The sequence below is a fragment of the Pipistrellus hanaki genome (genome assembly GCF_964339955.1).
Source record: "Pipistrellus hanaki genome assembly, contig: scaffold_41, whole genome shotgun sequence".
NCBI classification, from domain to species: domain Eukaryota; kingdom Metazoa; phylum Chordata; class Mammalia; order Chiroptera; family Vespertilionidae; genus Pipistrellus; species Pipistrellus hanaki.
The window spans coordinates 702,707-724,802 of record NW_028182292.1 but is presented as its reverse complement, the minus strand read 5'-3'; the positions used below and the strand labels follow the sequence as shown (position 1 = coordinate 724,802).

The 22,096-nt window shown below is 66.6% G+C and overlaps 2 protein-coding genes and 1 long non-coding RNA gene across 12 annotated transcripts; 1 reads left to right on the top strand and 2 right to left on the bottom strand.

Moving 5' to 3' along the window:
* Positions 1-88: 88 nt before the first annotated feature.
* On the bottom strand, positions 89-4,738 carry GPT (glutamic--pyruvic transaminase). 8 transcript variants are annotated; one of them, XM_084907167.1, is made up of 12 exons: positions 4,542-4,738; positions 3,311-3,479; positions 3,118-3,207; positions 2,478-2,586; positions 1,956-2,089; positions 1,614-1,857; positions 1,357-1,436; positions 1,018-1,154; positions 757-931; positions 522-677; positions 321-433; positions 89-244 (listed from the first exon to the last, which is right to left on the bottom strand). In XM_084907167.1, exons 2-12 carry the CDS (start codon positions 3,470-3,472, stop codon positions 154-156), a joined length of 1,491 nt encoding a protein of 496 aa, XP_084763293.1. In that variant the 5' UTR covers positions 3,473-3,479; positions 4,542-4,738; the 3' UTR covers positions 89-153. The 8 variants fall into 8 exon arrangements, with proteins under 8 accessions (XP_084763293.1, XP_084763294.1, XP_084763296.1 ...); XM_084907168.1 differs by having other exon boundaries at positions 4,549-4,612; XM_084907170.1 differs by having other exon boundaries at positions 859-931; positions 4,542-4,608.
* LOC311616003 lies at positions 3,636-18,935 on the top strand. Of its 3 annotated transcripts, XR_014793837.1 has the most exons (6): positions 3,636-4,017; positions 7,834-7,924; positions 9,603-9,845; positions 14,131-17,047; positions 17,777-17,838; positions 17,891-18,935. It is a non-coding gene; the product is annotated as an uncharacterized lncRNA (long non-coding RNA). The 3 variants fall into 3 exon arrangements; XR_014793838.1 differs by having other exon boundaries at positions 17,777-18,935; XR_014793839.1 differs by lacking the exons at positions 17,777-17,838; positions 17,891-18,935 and having other exon boundaries at positions 14,131-17,769.
* Positions 5,409-20,809, bottom strand: PPP1R16A (protein phosphatase 1 regulatory subunit 16A). The gene is made up of 11 exons (XM_084907164.1): positions 20,691-20,809; positions 9,593-10,604; positions 8,489-8,559; positions 8,252-8,397; positions 7,269-7,372; positions 7,078-7,202; positions 6,876-7,001; positions 6,711-6,786; positions 6,505-6,634; positions 6,172-6,337; positions 5,409-5,986 (listed from the first exon to the last, which is right to left on the bottom strand). Exons 2-11 carry the CDS (start codon positions 9,855-9,857, stop codon positions 5,612-5,614), a joined length of 1,584 nt encoding a protein of 527 aa, XP_084763290.1. The 5' UTR covers positions 9,858-10,604; positions 20,691-20,809; the 3' UTR covers positions 5,409-5,611.
* Between the last annotated feature and the right edge of the window lie 1,287 nt (positions 20,810-22,096).

Sequence of the window (22,096 nt, the reverse complement as noted above, 5' to 3'; positions counted from 1 at the left end):
CCGCTCATCTGGGAGGACGGCAGGCCAGGCCCGCGCACCCAGGCCCAGGAGGGGGGAGGCGCCCACAGACGTGCACACCGGCCAGACGCCAGCTCCCCAGCTTTATTGGAGGCTGCGAAGGCGGCGCCCAGCCCTCAGGCGGCCCCGGAGGACTCAGGAGTACTCGCGGGTGAACTTGGCGTGGAACTGGCTCAGCTTCTCCAGAAGGGGGCGCAGTTTCTCCGCGGCGGGCAGGATGGTCATCCTAAAGGGGAGGAAGGTAAGAGAGGAGCCGGGGCGGCGGGGCCGCGAGGGGGGGGGGGGGCGGCGGGCGGCCTCACCGGAAGTGGTAGGTGCCCTCGCGCTGCCCGAAGCCGCAGCCCGGCACCACGCAGATGCCTGTCTCCTCCAGCAGCCGCAGGCAGAAGAACATGTCGGGGGCATGACCCAGCTCCTGCGGGGGGGCAGGGACAGGGCGGTCAGGCGGGCGTCCCAGGCCCCGCCCTGCCTCCCCGGGGACCGGCTGCCCGTGGGGCCCGCACCTTGGCGCGGCGGACGGCGCGCGGGGGCAGCTGGATGCGCGGGAAGGAGTACATGGCGCCCTGCACCGGGTTGCAGCGGATGCCCGGAGCCTCGTTGAAGACCTGCTCGGTCAGCTTGGCCTTGGCCGCCAGCTGGGCCAGAACCTCCTGCTTCTCCTGCGGAGGGAGGGGCGGCCCGTCAGGTGTGGGTGCAGCGCCCCCGCCCGGCCGCCCCCCGCCCGGCCGCCTCGCTCACCGCCTGGAACTGCGCGAAGGAGGGGTCCGAGGGCTCGGGCGGGCTGACCACGACGTCCAGCGCCACCTGGCCGGGCACCGGCGGGCACAGCCGCACGCTCACCAGCTTCTGCATCTGCTGCTGCACCTTGGGGTCCATGTTCACCACCTCCACGTAGCCACCGCGCAGCCCGCACCTGCAAGGCGGAGGCGCGTCCAGGCGGGGCTGGGGGGGACCGGCCGGGGTCCGAGAGGCCCCGCCCGGGGCCCGGCCCGCACGCACTCGCCCATGTAGCCCTTGGAGATGGAGTGGAAGGAAGCGAGCTCCTGCTGCGTCGAGTAGGGCGGCCCCATCTCCATGAGCACTTTCTTGAACGAGTGGAACTGCGAGCCCTCGGCGTACACGTTGTCCTGGTACACCTGCGGGCGGGCGGGCGCCGGCGTCAGGGCGGGAGCCCGGGCCGGCCCCGCCCCCCGACCCGGTCCCCAGCCAGCACCCTGCCCCCTGCAGCCAGCACCCCGCCCCCGCCCCCGCGTCCCGGCCCGCACCCCGTCCCCCGACCCCCGACCCCGTCCCCCGCGGCCAGCACCCCGCCCCCAAACCCCGCGCCCCGGCCTGCACCTCATCCGCCATCAGAAAGAGCCGCTCCTCGAAGGCGAAGCGGATCACGGCCTCGATGCACTCGCGGGTCTGCACCTGGCCTGGGCGCGGGGACACGGCAGGTCCGGCGTCAGCCAGGCGCACCAGGCTCTCGGCCGAGCGGTGGGGTGAGGACAGGCGGCCGGGACCGAAGGGGCGGGAGGCGGGCGGGATGGGTGAGGCAGGGATGGCGGGGGCAGGGATGGCGGGGCGGGGGCAGGGGGCCGGGGCGGGCGCACCGGTGGGGTTGCCCGGGTTGATGATGCAGAGCACGCGGGGCAGGCAGTGGCCCCGCGCCTGGCTCAGCGCGCGCCGCAGCTCGGCCACGTCCAGCGCCCAGGCGCGGTCCTCGTCCAGGTAGTAGTCCACCTGCACGGCGTCCAGCTCGGCCAGCGCCGCCGAGTAGAGCGGGTACTGCGGGATGGGGATGAGCACGCCCGTGCGGCAGCGGCCCTCGCCGGCCACCAGCAGCTTCAGCACCGTCTGCGGGGCGGGAGGCGGCGGTTGGCGGGGCCCGGGTGCCCGGAGGAGCCTGACCCCGGACACAGAACCGCAGCGGCGTCCTGCCGGCCCCCGCCTACCACGATGGCGTCGCTGGCCCCCGTGGACAGGAAGATGTTGTTGGGGTCCGCGGGGATGCCGCCGTCGCGCCGCTGGATGTACTGCGCCACGTGCTCACGGATGGGCTGGATGCCCGAGCTGTTGCTGTAAGCCCCTGGCCGAGGGGAGGGGAGGGAGAGGGGAGGGCAGGGAGGCCCGTTAGGTCCGGGCTGCTCCTGGGAAGATCCTCTCCTTCCAGAGGGGGGTTCCGCCCCGCCCCTCCCGCAGCCACGCCCCCGCTGCCCCGCCCCTCCCCGCTGCCCCGCCCCTCCAGGAAGCCACGCCCCTTCCCACCGCCCCTCCCCTCCCAGCTGCCCCGCCCCGCAGCACCGCCCCTCCCAGAAAGCCACGCCCCTTCCCGCAGCCCCTCCCCTCCCAGCTGCCCCGCCCCGCAGCACCGCCCCTCCCGGAAAGCCACGCCCCTTCCCGCCGCCATGCCCCTTTCGCCGCCCCGCCCTGGAACAGCCTCCTCCAGTCCTCCCTGGGGCTCTGTGTGGGCTCACCTAGGCTGTGGCCCCCGCAAGCCTGTAGGATGCTCCTCGCCTTTCTCTTGGCATCTTCGGGGAAGTCCGGGCTGTTCTGGAGATCCGGGTGGACGCAGAGGGCCAGGACCTGGGAGGAGCGATTGCTGAAGCCAGACTCAGGGCACAGGACACAGGACACAGGGCACAGGGCATAGGGCTGGGCTCAGGGCTCAGGACACAGGGCACAGGGCACAGGGCTCAGGGCTCTGGACACCACAGGGCATAGGCCACAGGACACAGGACACAGGGCTGGGCTCAGGGCTCAGGACACAGGGCACAGGGCTGGGCTCAGGGCTCAGGGCTCAGGACACAGGGCATAGGGCTGGGCTCAGGGCTCAGGACACAGGGCACAGGGCTGGGCTCAGGGCTCAGGGCTCAGGACACAGGGCATAGGGCTGGGCTCAGGGCTCAGGACACAGGGCACAGGGCTGGGCTCAGGGCTCAGGGCTCAGGACACAGGGCATAGGGCTGGGCTCAGGGCTCAGGACACAGGGCACAGGACACAGGGCACAGGGCTCTGGATACCACAGGGCACAGGGCATAGGCCTCAGGGCACAGGGTACAGGGCTCAGGGCTGACAGGCTCCCCGGGGAGGCCGTCGGGGCAGCACCAGCCTCACCTGGCGCAGGAAGGTGATGGGCTTCTGCCCCATGGCATGTGCGTCCCCGACGTTGGCGTGGATGACCTCCGTGAAGGGCTTCTTCACCCCCTGGAGGGTGGAGGCCACACTGAGAACGGGCCTCCTCCCCCCCAGCTCCTGTCCCGGGGGCTGCGGGTGCTGCCGGAGGGCTGTGGTGGGCCCGGGGCCATACCTGGCTCAGCTCCTGCTCCAGCTCCAGGGCGCGCAGCACGATGGGGCCTCGGACGGCATACTCCACCCGCTTCACACAGGCGTTCATGGTGTCCAGCGTCAGCACCTTTTCCTTCAGCCCGTTCATCGCGGCCTGGTTGTGGCCAACCGTCCTCACTGCCATCAACCTACTACACCCGGGCAGGAGGGAGGCTCAGGAGGGGGCAGGATCCAGACGTAGGAACGAGGGAGCCGAGTCCCGGCTCAGCGGGCCAGGGCTGGCAAGGGGGAGGCAGGGTAGGGGCTCCAGGTAAGAAGGGCCCTCTTCTCAACAGCCTGCTGGCCCCACTGGAGGGACAGGAAAGGCTGAAGGCGGGGCGAGGGCCTCTGGGGCCACAGGGCCCGCCCCACCCATCTGGGCACAGCTCTGCCCCGGGGAGCCACAGGGAGTGGGTGAGGAGGCAGGCGGGGCTTGGGGCTCAGCCCAGAGCCTGCCGTGTCCCCATGATAGGAGCAGGAGACCCACATGGGGGGGAGGGACAGACGGTGCAGGGCGCTCTGAGGGACTGGGTCTGGGGGAGGGGAGCTGGGCTGAGTGCCCCAAAGGGGTGGGCAGAGCTGGGCAGGGCTGAATCCAGAGAGAGTGGAGATTTACCCCAGCTGGACGAGGAGGAAGCCCAGCCCCATGGAGTCCCCCATCTTTGCTGGGTCAGCAGCCCTATCTCCCAGGTAACTGAGCCAAGCCTCAGGAATCCTGGGGTGTCGGGGGAGGGGGCAGGCCCTGGGGATTCCATCTGGCCCCTCCTGGGCGGGCGGTCATGGCAGGGTGGGGCTGCAGGGGCCCGTTCTCGGGCCTTGGGTGCCATCAGCACGGCGAGACCCCGGCCGTGTTCGGGGGAGGCCCGTGGGCACTCACTGCCCGGCCAGGGCGCCCTTTCACCAGGCCGGCCGGGCTGCCCTTGGGGCCACCCCACAGGCAGGGTGACCTCAGCTCTACTTCCCGCGGCTGCTAATTGGTGGAGAGCGGGGAGTGAGCAGTGATAGGCCCTCAGAGCCCCACCCCCACAGGCCCTGCCCAGGGTGGCCACCCCAGCTATGGCATCTGACGCCGAGCCAGGGACTGAGCTGAGGGTCAGGGAGCCTGCCTCCGGGCTGTCCCGTGGGCGGCTGGTCAGGCCCGAGGGGAGCCCAGCCGTTCGGCTCCGCTGCCTGGAGGACAGAGGGGCCCGGGCAGGCGCCGGCCTCACTCTCACCTCACACCTTCTGCTCAGCTGCCACTCCGCTGCCTCTTCAGCCTTCCTGTGAGCAGGTCTGTCCCTCCGGCCCCCAGGCCAGAGTGCAGGCTAATATGGGCCCAGCCCCAGGCGGAGCCAGCCCCTCCCACCCGGCAGCTCGGTGGCAGGTGGACTTGGGCAGAGCACCAGCCCCATTACATTTAACCGGCAGCTCACACCTGCCCCTCCCCCAGGTGCGACCCCTCCCACCACAAGGCTCAGGGGAGGGCTGACCAGGTCGGTGTCCAGCGAGGAGGGGAAGGTGCCCTGAGCCCATGCCACCCAGCGCTGCTGGCCATGCAGAACCTCCCTCCATGGACACGAGCTGGCAGTGCCCTCGGCCCTCCCACGCGAGGCCCCTAAGGGGCCCCTGTCACCCCGACACATGGTACCCAGCCAGCTCAGAGCTTGAGTGGCCAACTGCTGGCCCCCTTTGCCAGCCCAGGGAAAATCTGGCAGCGAGGCCCCAGGAACGGGCTGCATGCCAAGAATGGGGGACCTGCCCCAGGTTTCTGACACTAGCCTTGTATGTCTTGGCCCCTCCCTCACCAAACCAGGATCTCCGCTCCCCTGGCACGCATCCCTGTCCCCAGGGGGTGTCCTTCCGCAGCTCCTTTAGGACAACAAAGAGTTACAGAGGAGCCGCCGGGAGCCAGGGAAGGCAGGGCACGGCGAGGGCCAGGCTTCCTGCCCGGCATCTGTGGGCCTCACTCCCACATGGGCTGGGCCGCCACCAGCGAGCCCTAGCGTGCACCCACAGGCCCGCAGGCGCACAGGGACGGCGCACTCAGGCCCGGCGCACGCACGGCAGCTCCCAGGCGGACGGTGGCCCAGCAGAGACACAAGGCAGGTGGCAGGGGGCTCTTTATTGAGAGTCACAGGATGAAACAAGGTCTCTGTAGCCAGGTGCCCCCAGGTATGGCTTCTGCCTGAGGAGGTGGGGTCCCCGGCGGCTGGCTGCCTGCCCACAGGGCACATGTCCGGCTCCTGGCAAAGGCCCGAGGAGCTCCGCCGGGCCTGGCAGCAGCTCGGCCCTGAGCGCCAGCCCCTCACATGAGCCGACAGCAGGGCCTCTTCTCCACGGGGGCCTCCTCGGAGGGGGCTGTGAGCTTGAGCAGGGGCGGGTCCCCACCGGCCCCGGAGTCACTCTCAGGCCGGGGGGCCTCCGTGTCCGCGGGCAGACCGGACCCGGGGGCCTCGGGCCCGCGCTGCAGCTTAGCGGCCGCGCGCTGGCGCTTGAGCTCCGCCAGGGTGTGGTGGGCCTTGGAGCGGCCCAGGCTGCGGCCTTGGCTGTCGGGGGCCACGCTCTCCAGGGGGTTCAGCTGGTAGGAGACGCTCCGGTCGAGCCGCTTGGAGTACAGGTGCCGTCCCGGGGTGCCCCCAACGCGGCCGTTGTGTGGCCTGGACACTTCGGGGTCCTCCTCCTGTAAGGGGAGCACAGGCCCCAGAGGCCACTCAGGGGACCCTGTCTGGCTCTCCTGGACCTGGGCCCACTGCCATGTGGCGAAGGGGAGGCACGGGGGCGGGGCACCAGCGGGTCTGAGGCGCAGGGTCACTGATCCACTGGCTCCCGGGTCAAGGCTGCTCCACAGCGAGGGGCGGGGCTCACCTCCGGAGGCGGTGGCCCGAGCTCGGTGTCTGTCTGGCCGTCCTCATCCTCCTCTGGCGGCTCCGGACTGGTGGGCGGAGGCTGTTGCCACACAATGGCCTCCTGGGCATGCTCCTTACGGTACAGGCTGGTGCGCTGGGTCAGGCTCACCCGCCGCACCACCTTCCTGGGGGAGTGTAGGGTGAGGCTGGGGAGGACACTTCCCTCCCCGTGGACTCTGCCCCACGCTCCAGCTGGCACCGTGGCCTGCCATTGCCGTCAGAGGGGGCAAAGGCCTGGGCATGGCCAGAGGGGCGGGGGCGGGGCGGGGCCGGGCCGGGCGCAGGTGCTCACCCCCGGCTGCCCGCGCTGGAGGTACGGCGGCGCAGCAGAGAGCGCTGGCGACCTTGGCCCCGCAGGAGCGCGTCCTGCTTGTGCTTCAGCTCCAGCAGCTTGGCCCGCACCTCCTCGTCCCCGCACACGTCTGCGGAGGAGCGGACAGCGGTCAAGGGCGCCCTCCCTCCGCTCCCCTGCACCCTGAGGAGGTGGTCCCAGCTCACCAAGAGGCGTCTCTTCCATCAGGGACTTTCCATTGAGGTCGGCGCCGTGTGCCACCAGCAGCTCCACCAGGTGCACCTGCGGCCGGCGGACCAGGCTGCTGAGCCCAAGCAGGGAGCCCCTCAGCGCCCGGCCGCCCGCCGCCCAGTGCCGCCCCAGCCGCTCACCTGGCCCCAGTACGCCGCGGCATGCAGCGGCTCCCAGCCGTCCTGGTCCTTGGCTCCCAGGCTGGCCCGGTGCTCCAGCAGCAGGGCCGCTGCCTCGCTGAACCCGTTGGCGGCAGCGATGTGTAGCTAGGCAAACACCCCTCCTGAGTCCTGGCCAGGCCCGCAGCCCCCTCCGCCCCCTGCGTTCCCGGCCGGGCCTCACCAGCGTGGCCCCGTGGTCCCCAGGGGCGTCCAGGTCAGCCCCCGTCTGCAGTAGGCCCCGGATGTCCTCCAGCATGTGCAGCTCCGGCAAGGCCCGGGCCTCCTCGATGCTGTCCTGGGTGATGCCTGCGGGGCAACAGGCTCAGAGCCAGCACCAAGGGCCCCACCGGCAGCAGGTGGGATCACACTCACCCCGGTTGGCCATGGCCGTCTCAAGGCAGTCCAGCGTCTGCTCATCCTCACAGAGGTCGTAGGGCATGTTTCCATCGCTGTTGACTGCCAAGAGGTCGGCACCCCTGCAGGGAAGATGGACAGGGTGCTGGCCACAGGGCCCCTCACCTTCTCCCTACAAGGGAAGCCCCAGGCCTCACTCAGAGGTCCCTCTTCTGCCAAAGCCTCAGCCTAGGGCTGCCTCTGGGGCAGTGGGGCCGACAGTGAGGAGGCCCAGGCCCCAGATGCTGCTGGGAGAGGCTGCCCTGGCCTGCTGGAGAGGAGAGGGGCTCAGTACTGCCCCTCTCTTGCACATACCATCAATGAACGGGCTGCTCCACAAACAGTCTGAGCAGCTAACCATCCATATCCTACCAGAGGGGTCAGGGTCGAGGAGCTGTGGGCGGGGGAGGGAGGACTACTGGATCCGGTGAAGCTGACCATCGGCATGATCACTCCTCATGGTTAAGGCCTCGCCTGGTCCAGTTCCTCTCTCTTTTTGCCCGTTTTACCCTCATCACTGACCACAACGGTATTCTCTGTACAGAGCCTGGGGGGGCCAGGAGGCCAGTGCTGGAGGTCAAGGCTTGCCCTCAAGGAGTTCCTGAGTCCATGACAGTCCTTGGCAGGACACCCAGGTAAGCAGCCAGGCGGCCGACAACGACCTGTCCGGAGTGCGCGTGGCCCCTGCCACAACCAGCTCTCCACGCCAGGACACAGGCGGGAAGCAAAGGCCAATGGGAACAGAGCCGAGGGCACACTTGCTCCAGGCGAGGTGCCAGGGCTGTGTCTCGGCACCGACTTTCCGCTGCCCAGCCGTGGCCCAACCCTGACACAGATGCCCACTCTGCTCCCAGCCACAGCACAGCAGTCAGCCAGGTAACCTCAGGAGCAGGGCCGCCCAGGACAGAGCAGGCCTGTGGCAGGATCTCCGTTCCTGCCCGAGCCCCCCTCAGGGGCCCTACCGGGCAATGAGCAGCTCCACCAGGTGCAGGTGGCCGCAGGTGGCCGCAGCGTGCAGGGGGGTCCAGCTCTCACTGTCGCAGGCGTTGACTGTGGCCCCGGCCTCGAGCAGCTGCTGCACCATTTCCCGGAAGTCATCGATGCAGCTCTGCAAACCAGGCGGCCTGAGCACCGGGCCTGCCCCTCCACACCCGGCCTCGGCCCCAGCCAGCTCGCCCTCCGGCCCCTGCAGTGCTCACCTGGTGCAGGGCCGTCAGACCGTCCTCATTGGCCAGGTCCGGGCTGACCCCGCTCTGAAGGAACTGGCGGACTGCAAGAAGGAGGGGGGGCTCAGGCAGGAATGGAGATGCTGCCACAGGACGGCTCTGTCCTGGGCGGGCCCTGCCCCTGAGGTTACCTGGCTGACTGCTGTGCTGTGGCTGGGAGCAGAGAAGGATGAGGACGATGGCGGTACAGGTGGCAGGAGGTCTCTGCCTCACCCATTCTTCCCAAATCCTGGCATGCCACCCCTCAGACTCCCAGCCGTACCCCCTCCTGGTGAGCGAGGTCGCAATGGGCTCCTGATGACCCCACTCTAGCCAGGGTGTTGCGCCCTCCTCCACCCCCGCCCCATGTCCCGTGTCTCCCCCAGCCCTCTTGGCCCCCAAAACGTCCATCCCTGGTACCTGCACCTCCCTCTCCCCACTGCGGGCTCCCCCCACCACAAGTGTGGGCCGAGTGCCCAGGCCTGCTCCCCAGGGTCTCCCTAGGAGCAGAACTGCCTGGCCCTCACTCTTCAGCAGCCCCACCTTGGGGCCAGGTTCTTGCCAAGGTCACCTGGGACCTCTTTGTGGCCTGGGCCTCCTGGGGGTGCCTGGAGGCAGCACAAGGACGCACCCGCTTTCCCACAGTGCCCTGTGCCCTGGGCCACACCCACCGCACCCTGTCCACTTCCCCAGCTCGGCCTTCCTCGCCCCGGGCCCTGCAGCAGAGGCCCCTGCCCTGGAAGGAGGCCGGGGAGGGACGGGGAGCCGGCCCAAAGCTTAGGCCAGGAAGGCCCTGAGGGAAAGCCCTGCTCCCCACAGGGCTCTACTGAGCACCGTCCAGCCCGGCCTTTTCCTCCCGGGTCCCCAGCCCGGGCCCCAGCAGGAAGACGGGCCCCAGCCCACGGCAGCCACACCCGGGGCACCTCTCGGGGCTCCTGGAAGCCTCGCGCCTGCAGCCACAGCTGAGGCAGCCCGGCCGGCCCCCGGTCCCCAGTCCCCGTTAGCTGCAGCGTGTCCTTGGCAGGTCTCACCGGGACTGCGCCAGGGCCACGGGGACGGCTGTAGGTTGGGCACCGCCCTAGGGTCAGCCATACTCACCTTCTTCCAGGTCGTTCCGGGCAGCGGCCTCAAGAAGGGTGACGCTGGGAGGGAAGAGCACCCGCTTCTGCAGCCCGCCGCCAGCCGCCACCGCCTCCGTCCGCAGCCGCTCCCGGGGGCCCTTTCTGCCCTGGGCCTCCTTCTCAGCCTGGGCCCACATCTTCACCTGCTGGGCACGGCGCTTCTGGGCGTGCTTCAGCCGCTCCTGCGTGCTCATCCTGCCCACCGCGGGCATCTCTGCCAGCAGCTCCAGGTGCTCGGCCATGGCGGGAGCTTCCGGCCAGGGGGGTTGCTCGGGGCACCAGACAGGGGAACCAGGGGGCCAGGCTGGGCCTGAGGGGCGGGGCAGCCGGCTGGACTGGGACCCTCGGGGGCATCCCCTCCTCAAGGCTCGGTGCCCTCCGCCCCTGGCAAGGCTGGGTCAGGAGATCCCACTCTGTGACCAGGCTCAGGCAGCCTGAGGGGCACAGGCCCCTGGCAGAAAGGGCAGCGTGGGAGGCGCCAGCAGCCACTTCTCAGGAGCCCTGGCAGCTTGGCTGTTGGAGGGCCGGGCCTCCCTCTCTCCCTCCTGGGGTCAGGGTGCACAGCCTGGAAGCAGAGGACCTGTCTGCCTCAGTCCAGGTTCTGTAGCTCGTCGCCCCGGTAACAAAGTCGCAGCTTCCTGGCGCCTCGCCGAAGGGGAAGGGCGGGCGGGATGGTGGGCAGAGGCCCCTGGGAGCCCCTCTCCTTCCAGGTCTCAGGAGCCCGGGTAGGGCCTGGGAGCAGCCATGGCCTGGCCTCTTCGTCCTCTGCCTCCTCCTGTCTGCCTCCCAGGGTCAGGGCATAGGCACTAACAAGGAGGTGTGGCCGGAGGGCGGGCTCAGCAGCCAGAGCAGCCAGGGCAGGGTGTGTGCTTAGAGCCTGGGGGTCCCAGACACGGGGGTGCGGGGGCGTGCGGAGCAGGTGGGGCAGCCGTCTTCAGGAGGGCAGCCCCTGGAGGAGCCGAGCCGAGCAGGAGCCGCGGCCGCACAGCCTGAGGAGGAAGAGGAAGCACAGGGAGGCGGCTCCGGTCGGCTGGCGAGGCTCCCGGCAGCCAGCAGGTGAGCCCAGCGCCCTGCCCTGTGTGAGGCCCAGCCCGTGCCCACAGGGAGCCCTGCTAGACTACAGTCCTGGCGGCGGGGAGTTGGGGGCTGGGAGCCGGGGGCCTACAGCTGGCTCTGCCCCCCTCTAAGTCACACTGTGTTCAAAACGCTGAGAAGGCCTGGGCCAGCGTTGCTCTGTGGCTGAGCATGGAACTATAAACCAGGAGGTCATGGTTCAGTTCCTGTCAGGGTCAGGCCTGGGTTGTGGGCTTGATCCCCAGTAGGGGGTGTGAAGGAGGCCCCCAATGATTCTCTCATCACAGATGCTTCTCTCTCCCCGCCTCTCCCTTCCTCTCTGATATATACACACTAGAGGCCCGATGCACAAAATCCGTGCAAGGGGCTCGGCCTCGCTGCCCCACGGCCCGCGGCCCCACCCACTCGTCCTTCGGAAAGTCTTTCAGGAAGATGGTTCAGCAGTCCAGTCTAATTAGCATGTTAGCTCTTTATTGCACAGGAGATATATACTTTTTATTTTTATTTTTTAAAGAAAGGGCTGAGGAGGGAGCAGGGGGTTGCCTCCAGGGCCCAGGGACTGCTTTGCTCCAGGTCCCAAGGCTCCAGGTTCCACAACAACGACCTGTCTGCTCCCAGGCTGGGCCAGGCAAGCCTGCCTTCTCCTTGGGCTCTCCAGGAACTGCCCCAGGGCAGGCCCTACCTCCTGGGCCTCAGGCCAAACAAGGCCCCGCCTGTCCTGGCCAACACCCTGGCTCCCCGGCCAGCATCGGCCTTTTCCTCCTGGGCGGAGCCCATCCAGGCAATGCCCAGCCACCTGGGCTGCAAGAACAGCCCATCACGTGGGCGGGCGAGGGGCCTCCCAGGGCTGGGATCTACGAAGCCAGGCAGGGGGCACAGCCACAGAGAATCACCGTGGCCTTCCCGCCCACTACCCCGGTGTGGTCGCTGGGTGCGGTCACATGACGTGCCTCAGGAGGCCCTGGCTGTCTTCCAGCCAGAAGGTCCCCTTTTCACTCGGCCAGGCCTGAGGCCATCTAGAAAGGGACCCCTCCTCTGGCCAGACGTGTATTTAGGGCACCTGGTGAGCACCCCTTCCTTCCGCCCTGGGCCAGATCAAACGAGATCCGGCTCTTCCTGCTCAGGACCTCCAGGAGCTTCCCTGTCCAGGCCCCACCTGCTCTGGCCTCTGCGAGCCTGGCCTGGGCGGCTTCTGGGGATGGAACTGGGGACTAGCTAGGCCCAGGGAAGTGCTGTCCAGGCAGCACCTCCGCTCTGGGCAGCCTGTGTCCACCTGCCACCTCTGCAGACTCCCGGGGCCAGGGGCAGGCGCAAGCTGTCCAGACTCCCCTCCCAGCCTGTCCTGCCGTGGCCCTCGGGAAAACACCTCCCATGAGACAGGCTGGGCCAGGCCCGCAGGTACCTGCCAGCTCCAGACCACACCTGAGGCTCAGCAGAGCCTCACACCCACCCCACCCCCGGCAAGACCCCTTCCCTCCTTTCTGCTAGTTACCTACAGCTCCTCTCATGCCCCTCTCTGCCCAAGAGCTGGCATCCAGACCCTGCCGCCCCTCCTGCAAGGAGCACCCCGGGACCCCTGGCCCCCGACCCCAGCCCAGGAGTGTTTCAGCCTTTCCCTCTTCCCTCAGTCTGGGCCTGGCAGGGAAATGGACCCCAAGAGCCCATGAGCGCGGGTTTGGCCCTCCGTCTCCAGCCAAAGGAAACCCCCCAGCTTCCCAGCGGAGTGGGCCCCAGGTCCCTGCACCAGTCTCCCTTCCCCACGATGCTGCCAACATGAGAGCCACAGCCTCACTTTGTAACGAGATGTAAGGGATGCCATCATTTCTTACGAGGAGACTCTGATGCCCACGCCCTGCAGACAACCCCCTCGAGTCGCAGCAAGCTTCCCACAGACCCAGGCTGTCTGGTTTGTCACGTGAAGGCCGTCTCCGTAAACCCATCACAGAGCAGCCCCGCACCTCCCCCCCCCCCCCCCCCCCGCCCCACCGCAGTGGAGGAAAGGGCGCTGGCTGCACTGCACACCTCGTCCCGCCCACCCCAGCACCTGGGGCCGCTCACCGGTCCTCTGCCCACAGGTCCTCCCTCTGCGGGCGCCTGCGGGACACCCTCCCGCTGGGAGCCCCTGAAGGCAGGCTCGGGGGACTTGGGGCAACTGGACCTGGGAGTCTACGGTGACTCCAGGGTCACCCCCTCCCAGGACCTGACCCCACCCCCCACCCCCGCCTGAGACCCCTGCCCCTTGCCCCTCACCTAGCTACGCTCAGCCTCTCTCTCAGCCCCAGCCCAGGAACAGCTGCTGGAGCCAGAACCGGCGGCCAGCCCCTCCCTCGGTGGAGCCAGGAAGGCGAGGCCAGCTCAGGAGGGTTCCCCCGGAATGGCCCACACTCCACACCCAGGCCAGGGGGCTCAGCAGGGCAGCTCCCACCTCTGTCTACAATCCGCCCCCAAGCCTCCCTGGAATGTCAAACAGAGATAATCTGGGCCACTTTTTCCAGTTCTCAGCTCTGTGCCAGGCGGTCTGCACAGGAGTGTGGACGGAGGTGGGAGGCCCCAAAGCCTGGGCTCCCCGAGACTGCCAAGAGCACCCCGGGACCCCTGGCCCCCGACCCCAGCCCAGGAGTGTTTCAGCACCCCCCGCAGGTCCCTGTCCTGACCCCCACCTTCCATGGGGAACGGAGCCTCCGCCTGAAGGCTGGTGCCCTGAACCACTGTCCACCTGCCTCTTGTGCCTACTTCCTAGCACCTTGTGAGCGAGCAAGGGGCAGAAAACAAGAGGCAGAGTCTGAGAGGCCGGGGGAGGGGAGAATCTCAGCAATGCTGGGGGCAGGGCAGCCCCAGCCGCAAGGCCCCGCGGCTGCCACGCCCCCTGGTTCTGGGCGTTTCACATCCGCCCTGCTTGGGCTGTTGGAGTGAGCTCCCATAGCTGCCAATCAAAAGAGCTGGTTTTATTTGTGGCATCCTACATAATAAAGAGGTAATATGCAAATTGACCCTCACACCCTCACAAGATGGCTGCCTACAACCAGGCTGGCAGGGGAGTTAGTGAGGGACAACCAAAGGACTGAACAGCAGGCTGCGTGGGGCGACCAGGCCAGCAGGGAGGGGGGACAGGCTGGCAAAGGGGGTGCAGCTGAGGGCAACTAGGCTGGCGGAGGGGAGGCAGTTAGGGGTGAGCAGGCAGGCAGGCAAGTGAGTGATTAGGAGCCAGCGGTCCAGGATTGTGAGAGGAATGTCTGACTGCTGGTTTAGGGGATAAGGCCTAAACCAGCAGTCAGACATCCCCCAAGGGATCCTGGATTGGAAAGGGAGCAGGCTGGGCTAAAGGGACTCCCCCACACACACCGTGTATGAATTTTGTGCACAGGGCCTCGAGTTACTTAGCCAGAAGGGAAACTTCCACAGATGCCACAGCTCTAAGTAAAGTGTGTTGTCTTTCTGCAGAAACAGAGACAAGGTGAGATGAGGTCATCGAAAGATCACGGCGCGGGACTGGAGGCGGAGCGGACACTGCCTGGCCTGTGGGAGGCAGGGCTGCGTGCGAGACGCCTGGGCAGCGAGGGCCGTGCAGTGAGGCCTCAGGGAACCCTTAGTGCACTGGGCCCCGGCCCCACCCAGGCTCTCACCGCCCCGCCCGGACTTGGCTCGCCGGGAGACTGTCCCTGCCGAACGCCCACCCCACGGCCACGAGTGCCCCACTTCCTGTCTGGGGTCCTGGCCTGTCTCTTAACGAGAGGACACGCTTGTTGGCGGCTCAGCGAGTGTCGGCACCTGGAAGAGGCCCTTCGGTCGTGTGGGAAGGCGGGTGGCAAAACCGGCAGAGCCGTGTGACTGGGCAGCAGGCCCCTCAGGCCCAAGTGCCCGTGGCTCACTCCACCAGAGGGGGAGCAGGTGCCCGGAGACCCTGAAACATGGCAGAGCCACACGAGGCCACTAAGAAGCGACTACACGGGCTCCGTCCCTGGACACTCTCCTCACTGCCCTGCTCCACCGGCTAGGGGGTTGGGGACGGGGCAGAGGGAACAAGGGCAGGCCCTACCCTCAGCGAGGTCCACTGCAGGCGACAGAGGTCACGGGTGGCCATCCAGGGGCCTTTGCGCCCAGCTCCCCTGAGGAGAAGGGCCGGCAGCAGGCTGGGGAGCGGCAGTGGGGAGCGGGGGGCTGGCAGGTGGGCTGAGGAGTGTGAACGGCAAGGGCAGCGTGGCAGTGGCGTCTCGAAATGGCGGGGAGACCGGGGAGAGCACATGGGTGCTGCTGTGGGCACCCTCCCACGGACACCCTATGGCAGAGCAGCATCCCCAGGCACGCTCACCACCCGGGGCCTTTCCGGACGCTAACCCCAGCACCCCCTGGGCCCTGCTGCAGCCCCTTTAGGACAACACGCTGGGGGTGACCTGCAGCCTCCGGAGGGCGGGGCTCGGGAGGCCGGGCCTCCGGGGGAGCCGTGTGTGCATGGCGTCTGCTCAGTGGAAAGGTAACGTCTGTGTGACAGGCTGCCTCTCTGTAAACAGGAACAAACAATGTGGACACACGAGAGAGGACTGATGGGCCGTGGGGGGGTGGGGGGGAGGCTGATGGGTGGTGTGCACGTTTGGTCATTTCTGTTGTTTGAGACTTGAAGGTAAACTTCAAAACAACTTGACCCGCTCTGCTTGGGGAGGGCAGGTGTGCACACCTGCTGGGGACCGGGCGGGGCCGTAGAGGGCATGCCACCTTGTCCTGGCCAAGAAGCTGGCCTCTGCCCAACCGGCCGCAGGAGCCAGAGGCTTTCAGACAAATGAGTGATGTGATCAGACCCGGGTGGGGGCCCCGGAGACGCTGATACCTCACACTCCCCAGCCGGGAGTGGACAGGGGACGGGAGTAACCAGGGCCAGGTGGCGAGGCGGTCAGATCCCAGGAAAGGCCAGCGAGGGACAGGTGGGGAGGAAGGAGGGCCCTGAGAAGGGGGCAGGTGGAGCTGGAGCCCGTCCCCAACCCCCAGCATAGCCAGGTGGAGCAGGGCAGTGAGGAGAGCTGTCGGGGATGGAGCCCGCACACGGTCGCTTCTTTCCAGGTGAGGGGCAGAGGGGAGAAGACCAGATGGTGCTGCAGGGACCGTGGGAGGGCTGAGCAGGAGGCAGGGAGCCCCAGGACACAGACAGGGGCCCCCTCTTCTCATGGTCACTTCAGACCCAGTGGGAGGAACAATAAAACCACAGAAGGGAGGGGACAAGCAAAGGGACAGCCTTTCTGAACCTGACACAAAACCCGGAAACCTGAAAGAAAATGGGTTAATCCGATTACACTCCGTTTTCAAAATGCCTGCACCGCGCAAACACCACCAAAGCTGCTGAGCTCCCCTTGGGCACACCCCTTCTCCTCAATCCCCGGCTGCAAGCCCATCACCTCCACCTTCCTCTCCCTCTCCGAGCGCCAAGGCCCTGCCTTTGCTGCTGTAACTTGTCTCCTGAGCCCGTTTCTTTGTCTCGGATGAGGAACAGCAACAAAAGGCACCAGAGCCTCCGGGGAAAACCACACGGGGCACGTCGCTGGCGGTCAGACTCACCTCAGACTCCATGGGATCAGTCAAAACCCCCGAAGCTGTGCTGCAAACTCTAATTTCCCAACACAAGTCTCTCTCCAAACTACGTCTCCCTGTTTTGTATGAAATGCAAAAGGTCAAGACTAGTCGGACATGCTGAAACCGGTGTGGCTCAGTGGATAGAGCATCGGCCTGCGGACTCAAGGGCCCGGGTTTGATTCCGGTCAAGGGCATGTACCTTGGTAGCGGGCACGTCCCCAGTGGGGGGTGTGCAGGCGGCAGCTGATTGATGACTCTCTCTCATCGATGTTTCTAACTCTCTATCTCTCTCCCTCCCTCTCTGTAAAAAATCAATCTATATATATATATATATATATATATATATATAAAAGAATAGTCGGACAACCCTAAAAGAAACACGCTCCAAGTGCTCATACGTGCAGATACCCAGCTCCGTCATAAAGGCTGGTGAAGGCGCTGGCTGGGGGGAGTGGGCTCCGGAGCAAGCGGCCGCGTGCAGACAGCGGCTCGGACCCCGCGCTCTGACCCCGGCCGCGGGGAGGGAGAATTTTCGGCGAAGACGCGGCCGGCAGCTCGGGGGCCGGGGCTGTGCCCGCCGTGTGCCGAGGGGAAGCCTGCACGCCCAGCGCGGCCCCAGAGCTAGCACGTGGCCAACCGGACTCAGCACAGCGGAGGTCTGCTCTGCCAGAGACCCTGCGGAGAGGCCAGAGGCCGTGTTTGCAAACACAGACCCAGCCACGGTTTCGGTCCGGCGGCACAAAGAACTCCCGAAGCTCAGCAGGAGGAACCAACGTGCCAGCTAGAAAGTGGGCAGAAGGTGGGACCAGACACTCCACTGACCAGGGAGGGCACAGGGCGAGGGGTCCTGCTGGCTCTGCCCTCAAGGAGACGCAAACGGTGGCCACAGGGAGCCCACCCACACCCGGGAACAGATGGCACGGCGGGAGCAAGGGTCTCCCACCGCTGGGGTGCAGACACTCTGGGAAAGTCAGGCAGTTTCTTAAAAAAAACCAAGCGTGTGCTTACCGCAGGACCAAGCAGCTGTGCTTTGGGGCACTTATCCCCGAGAAATGAAAATTTAAATTCACCCCAAAACCTGTGCACGGGTTCCATAGCAACTTGATTCCTAATAGCTCAGGGGGCAGGAGGGCACCAGCAGGCCCCCAGCAGCCATGCCTGCGGGGCGCAGTCAAAGGCGCTCCCGGAGGCCGGATCCAGGGTGCGGGGCGGAGCTGAGGAAGGGGAGGCCGCACCTGCTCACAGGGTGCTGTGTGGTGACACATACCTACACTGACGCGTGTGGGAGGCTGCACAGAGCTAAGCACACACACGCACACGCTGTAACGCTGGTAAGCCGGTAAGGGTCTGTGTCCCGGGCGAGGGCGGCAGCGCAGGTGTGTGGGGGACTGGGACGTGAAGGGGGTCTCTGATTCTTACAACCGTGTACGTACACCTACAATGATCTCAAAATAACATTCAAAAACAAAACGAGTGGAAAAGCTAGCCACCAAGCAGGAAGTAACATTGGCAACTCTCTCCCGGACAGGAATGTGGGCCGACGACCGCTCAGCAGCCCCTCGAATCAGCAAACACACAGAGGGCGCCCCTGTGCTCGGTCCTCAGGGAAGCGCATGGGAAACCTGACCCGGACCGGGCCCAGACAGCGACCAGCACCCCCAGGGAAGACCCAGCCCAGGACGGTCCCCAACCACGTGGGGTGTCCGTGAAACACACATCCCCCCCACTGCCATCCTGCTCCCAGCTCTGTCCCCAACAGGAACCTGCGCTGGGCCATGGCTAGCAAGGGCACCCCAGGGCAGCTGACCTACGGGGACACAGACCAGAGGTGCTCAGCTCCTGAGGCTCGGTGGCACTGGGCCCCGGGCGGGCAGGGCACTCCAAGGTGAAGGGCGCAGGGGCCTCCCGGCCTGGCCTCACTGGCAGTGGGAACCACCGGGATGGCTCTGGCGGCAGAAGAGGAGGGATCGGCTGTCATGTAACCCTTCCTGGCCCAGTGTCAGGATGCCCTGCCAGAGGCCAGCCCTGGAGGCTGGAGGGGTGAAGAGCCCCTGGAGGGCCCGGCAGGGCACGGAGGCCAGGAGCAGAAAGCGGGCAGATGGAGAGGGATGAGGCAGAGGCGGGGGAGACCTGCAGGACGTTCGTAGGGACCTACAGGAGTGTTACTCAAATAAACAGGAGGTTGAGGACACCAGTGCAACGTCAAAATCAACTTCATGTCTCTGTACTTGGAAAGTGCAGAATTTAAATATCATTTACAAAATCCGCATCACAAAGCACGAACACACACACACACACACACACACACACCCCAGGCAGGCGGAGCAGAGGACAACCCCAACTGCAGCCAATGAGGCAGGAGCCACCCCGCTAAGATGGTTCTGAACTCCTTTCCCACACAGAAACATTGAGACTATGTTTTTTGCTCAAACCATCCTATTTTAAGATTATTTTCTAAAGGCAATGTATAATTAGTACAAAACACTAAATAAATGGAGACGTTCCATGGTCTACATTGTTAAAATGTCAATTCACCCCAAATAGAGCTACAGGATTAATACGATCCCAGGCAAAATCCCAAAAGGCTTTCTTGTGGGAAATCACAAGCTAGTTCTAAGGAACCGTATGGCATCCTAAAGAACCAAAACAAGGCTCTGCCCCGGACGGCGGGTGCTTCCCAGACAGCACCTCTCTCAGAGCACGCCGTGCCCGCCCTCCTCCTCCTCCTCCTCGGCACCCTCCCCCGGCACCTCTCAGCCCCTCTCAGCTTGGGTGCTAGGGAGCTGGGACAGGTGGGGGAAGCTCGCTCTCTCCCGTCCACCTCCACGCCCATGAAAGGGCGGTGGGATGGGGCCAGAGCAGAGGAGGGAGGACTTCGGGGGAGTACAAGAATCAGGTCACTCACCTGGCTGAGGTACAAAGGAGGACGGCAAAGAGCTGAAGAGCCAGGGTCACGGGGTGGGGCGGGCGTGGGGGCAGCTCTGCACCCAGCTATTTGGATGAAGGAAGGGATGGGAAGGGCCCTATCAGGGCTCTTCAGGAGGAAGTTTTGAGGGAGCCAGGAGGGGAGGGAAGAGCCTGGGACTCCCACTCAGACGCCTTGCTTTGCTGCCCGTGGACGGTGCTGGGGCTGGGGCGGGGCACTCCTGGGCAGCCGTGGTATGCTGGTCACCGGAAGTTCACCGGAGACGCAGACTCCGAAACGGCACACTGTGAACAGGCCGCTGGTAGACACTGGGGTCTGGGGAGGGCCCCCCTTTCCCTGGCTTCCCTAAACCTCAGGCTGCACACATCCTGCTCCACAGCCACGGAAATTTTCTTTTAAAATATATTTTTTTGATTTTTTTTCAGAGAGGAAGGGAGAGAGGTAGTTAGAAACATCGATCAGCTGCCTCCTGCACGCCCCCTATTGGGGATATGTCCGCAACCAACGTATGTGCCCTTGACCAGAATGGAACCTGGGACCCTTCAGTCCAGACTGATGCTCTATCCACTGAGCCACACCAGTTTTGGCCGCAGCTCCGGAAATTAATCCCAGTCACCACAGCCTCTGCTCCAGGACGCGAGGGGTCCCCACCGCCCCAATACTCCCGGGGGCCATCGGTGGTAGCCGCCTGGGTCCCCCCTGCACAGCATGGGGCCCGGGGGAAGTCCAACGTGACCCCGATCTCTGAGGCGGAGCCCGGGTTCCCCACACTCTAAGCGAGGTCACTTCAGTCCCCGGACGTGTGAGGGTGTAAGGAACTCGCCCCGGAGAGGCCCCAGTGGGCGCCCTGGCCCGAGGCCAAAGCCCACACCAGCCGGTGAGTCACTGCCCGGCGGCCGCAGGGCCGGCCCAGACGGAGGTGCTCCCAGTGTGACCACAGGCTGCAGGAATGAAAACCACCCCTCACGTCAAAGCCACTCCGGTGGCCTTCAGGGCCTCTCTCCTCCAGCTGCTCCTGGCCCTTAGCACCCACCCTGGGCCTCACCCGCCAGCACGCAGGGGCCTGGCCTGGAGAGACCTCTGCCCTGGCCTGTGTGCGGCCCAGACCTGGGATTCCCGGAGGCGGCCATCTGGGCCTCCTCCTCTCCCTCCCGACCGATCTTATCTGCCTCTTCCTCCCAGCTCAGCGCAGCCTCCCCTCAGGCCTCCTCCCTCCAGGCCCCCGCCCCACTGTCTCCCCCAGGACCCGTCCTCCTCTCTCCTGGGGCCCGCATCCCGTCTCCCCCAGGCCGGCCCCCTCTCTCCCGGGCCCCCGGCCTCCCATCATCCCTAGGCCGGCCTCCGATCTCCCCGAGGCTGGCCTCCAGTCTCCCCCTGGGACCGGCCTGCCCATTCCCCAAGGCTGGCCAGGCCTCCTCCTTCCTGGGGGCCCGGCCTCCCGTCTCCCCCACGCCGGCCTGCTGTCTCCCAGGGGCCCGGCCTCCTCCCGCCGAGGCCCCGGAAGTCCGAGCCTCACCTTCCGCCGCGCGATCGTTCGGATCCGGTCCCCCGGTCGGTCAGGCAGCCCCGCGCTCCACCAGGCGCCGCAGGGGCGGGCCCCGCGCCGGGCCCTCGCCATGGCAACGCTACACTTCCGGCCGCGCGGCCCAGGGCCGGAAGCCGGCGCGGAGGGCGCGGGGGCGGTCCGCCCTGAGCGGCGGGAGCAGCTCCGCGGCGGGGCGGCCCCGGAGGCTGCGCTTCACCGGACGGGCCGGCGCTCGGCCCACAGCGGAGGGCCTCCGGAACGCGGGCCGCGGCGGGGGCGCGGAGCCCGGAGGCCGCGGGCCGTGGTCAGGGGGCTGGGCTGGATCGGGAGGTGGCTCCTCCGGGAGGCCGGGGAGGCCCGGGGAGGAGAGCGGAGACCGGGGCCCGCGGGCCGGAGCCATCCGGGTAGCCGCCTGGAGACACAGACGCCGGAGGGGAAGCCGGGCCGAGTCCGCGGGGAGGGGCGGCCGTGGGAACGCGGCTCCACGTGCGCCGCAGCCCGGCCTCGCCAGCTCCATGGCCTCCCTGAGCTCCATGGCCTCCCTGGCTCGGGCCTGGGCCCCAGCACCGGCCCCCGCGGCCGGTGAGACCTGGACCGCCGTGCCGGGGTGGGGTGGGGGCGTCTGGGTTTTCAGGCCTTGATGACGCCCGGGCCAGGTAGCCAGGAGGCCACGGCGAGGGACAGAAGGTCTGGGGTTAGGACTGGGGGGTGTGGGCAGCTGCCAGCGGCTTTTTGCCAGGACCACGCCTGTGGCTCCGTCCTGTCCCTGCTAACGCCTCACAGGGGCCGGGCCTGCGCTGGGGGCTCCCCAGCCTGAGCTTCCAGACCTCTCTCCTTAGATTAGAGAGTCCCTCCTCCCCCCAAGCCAGCCCCTCCCCCCAGGCCAGCCCTCCCCAGAGGCCAGCCCCCTCCACCCCTAGGCCAGCCCCTCCAGCCCAAGCACATTTCCCTCCTAGACCCCAGAGGAACCCCGGTGTGCCCGAGAGGGCTTTTAAATATGCAATACCGAGGGAAGGTAGGGGAGGATGGGGGGCAAGGGGGAGAGATCAACCAAAGGACTTGTATGCATGCATATAAGCCTAACCAATGGACACAGACACCAGGGGGGTGAGGGGATACCAGGCGGAAGTGGGGGGGGAGGGATAAGGATACATAGGTAATACCTTAATAAAGAAAAAAATAAAACACAAAAAAAATAAAATATGCAATACCTGACTAGAGAGGGACACTGACCTCTTTTCCTTTAGATCAGTTTCCCAAAGTGTGGTACACGTACCCCCAGGGGTGCGGGAAGAGTTTGGTGGGGGTACACGTTGCACCGGAGTTTGGTGGGGATAGGCACTGCACCGTGCTTAGCTGCGCCTAATTCTACGTTCTCAAGGGGTACTCAGCGTTAT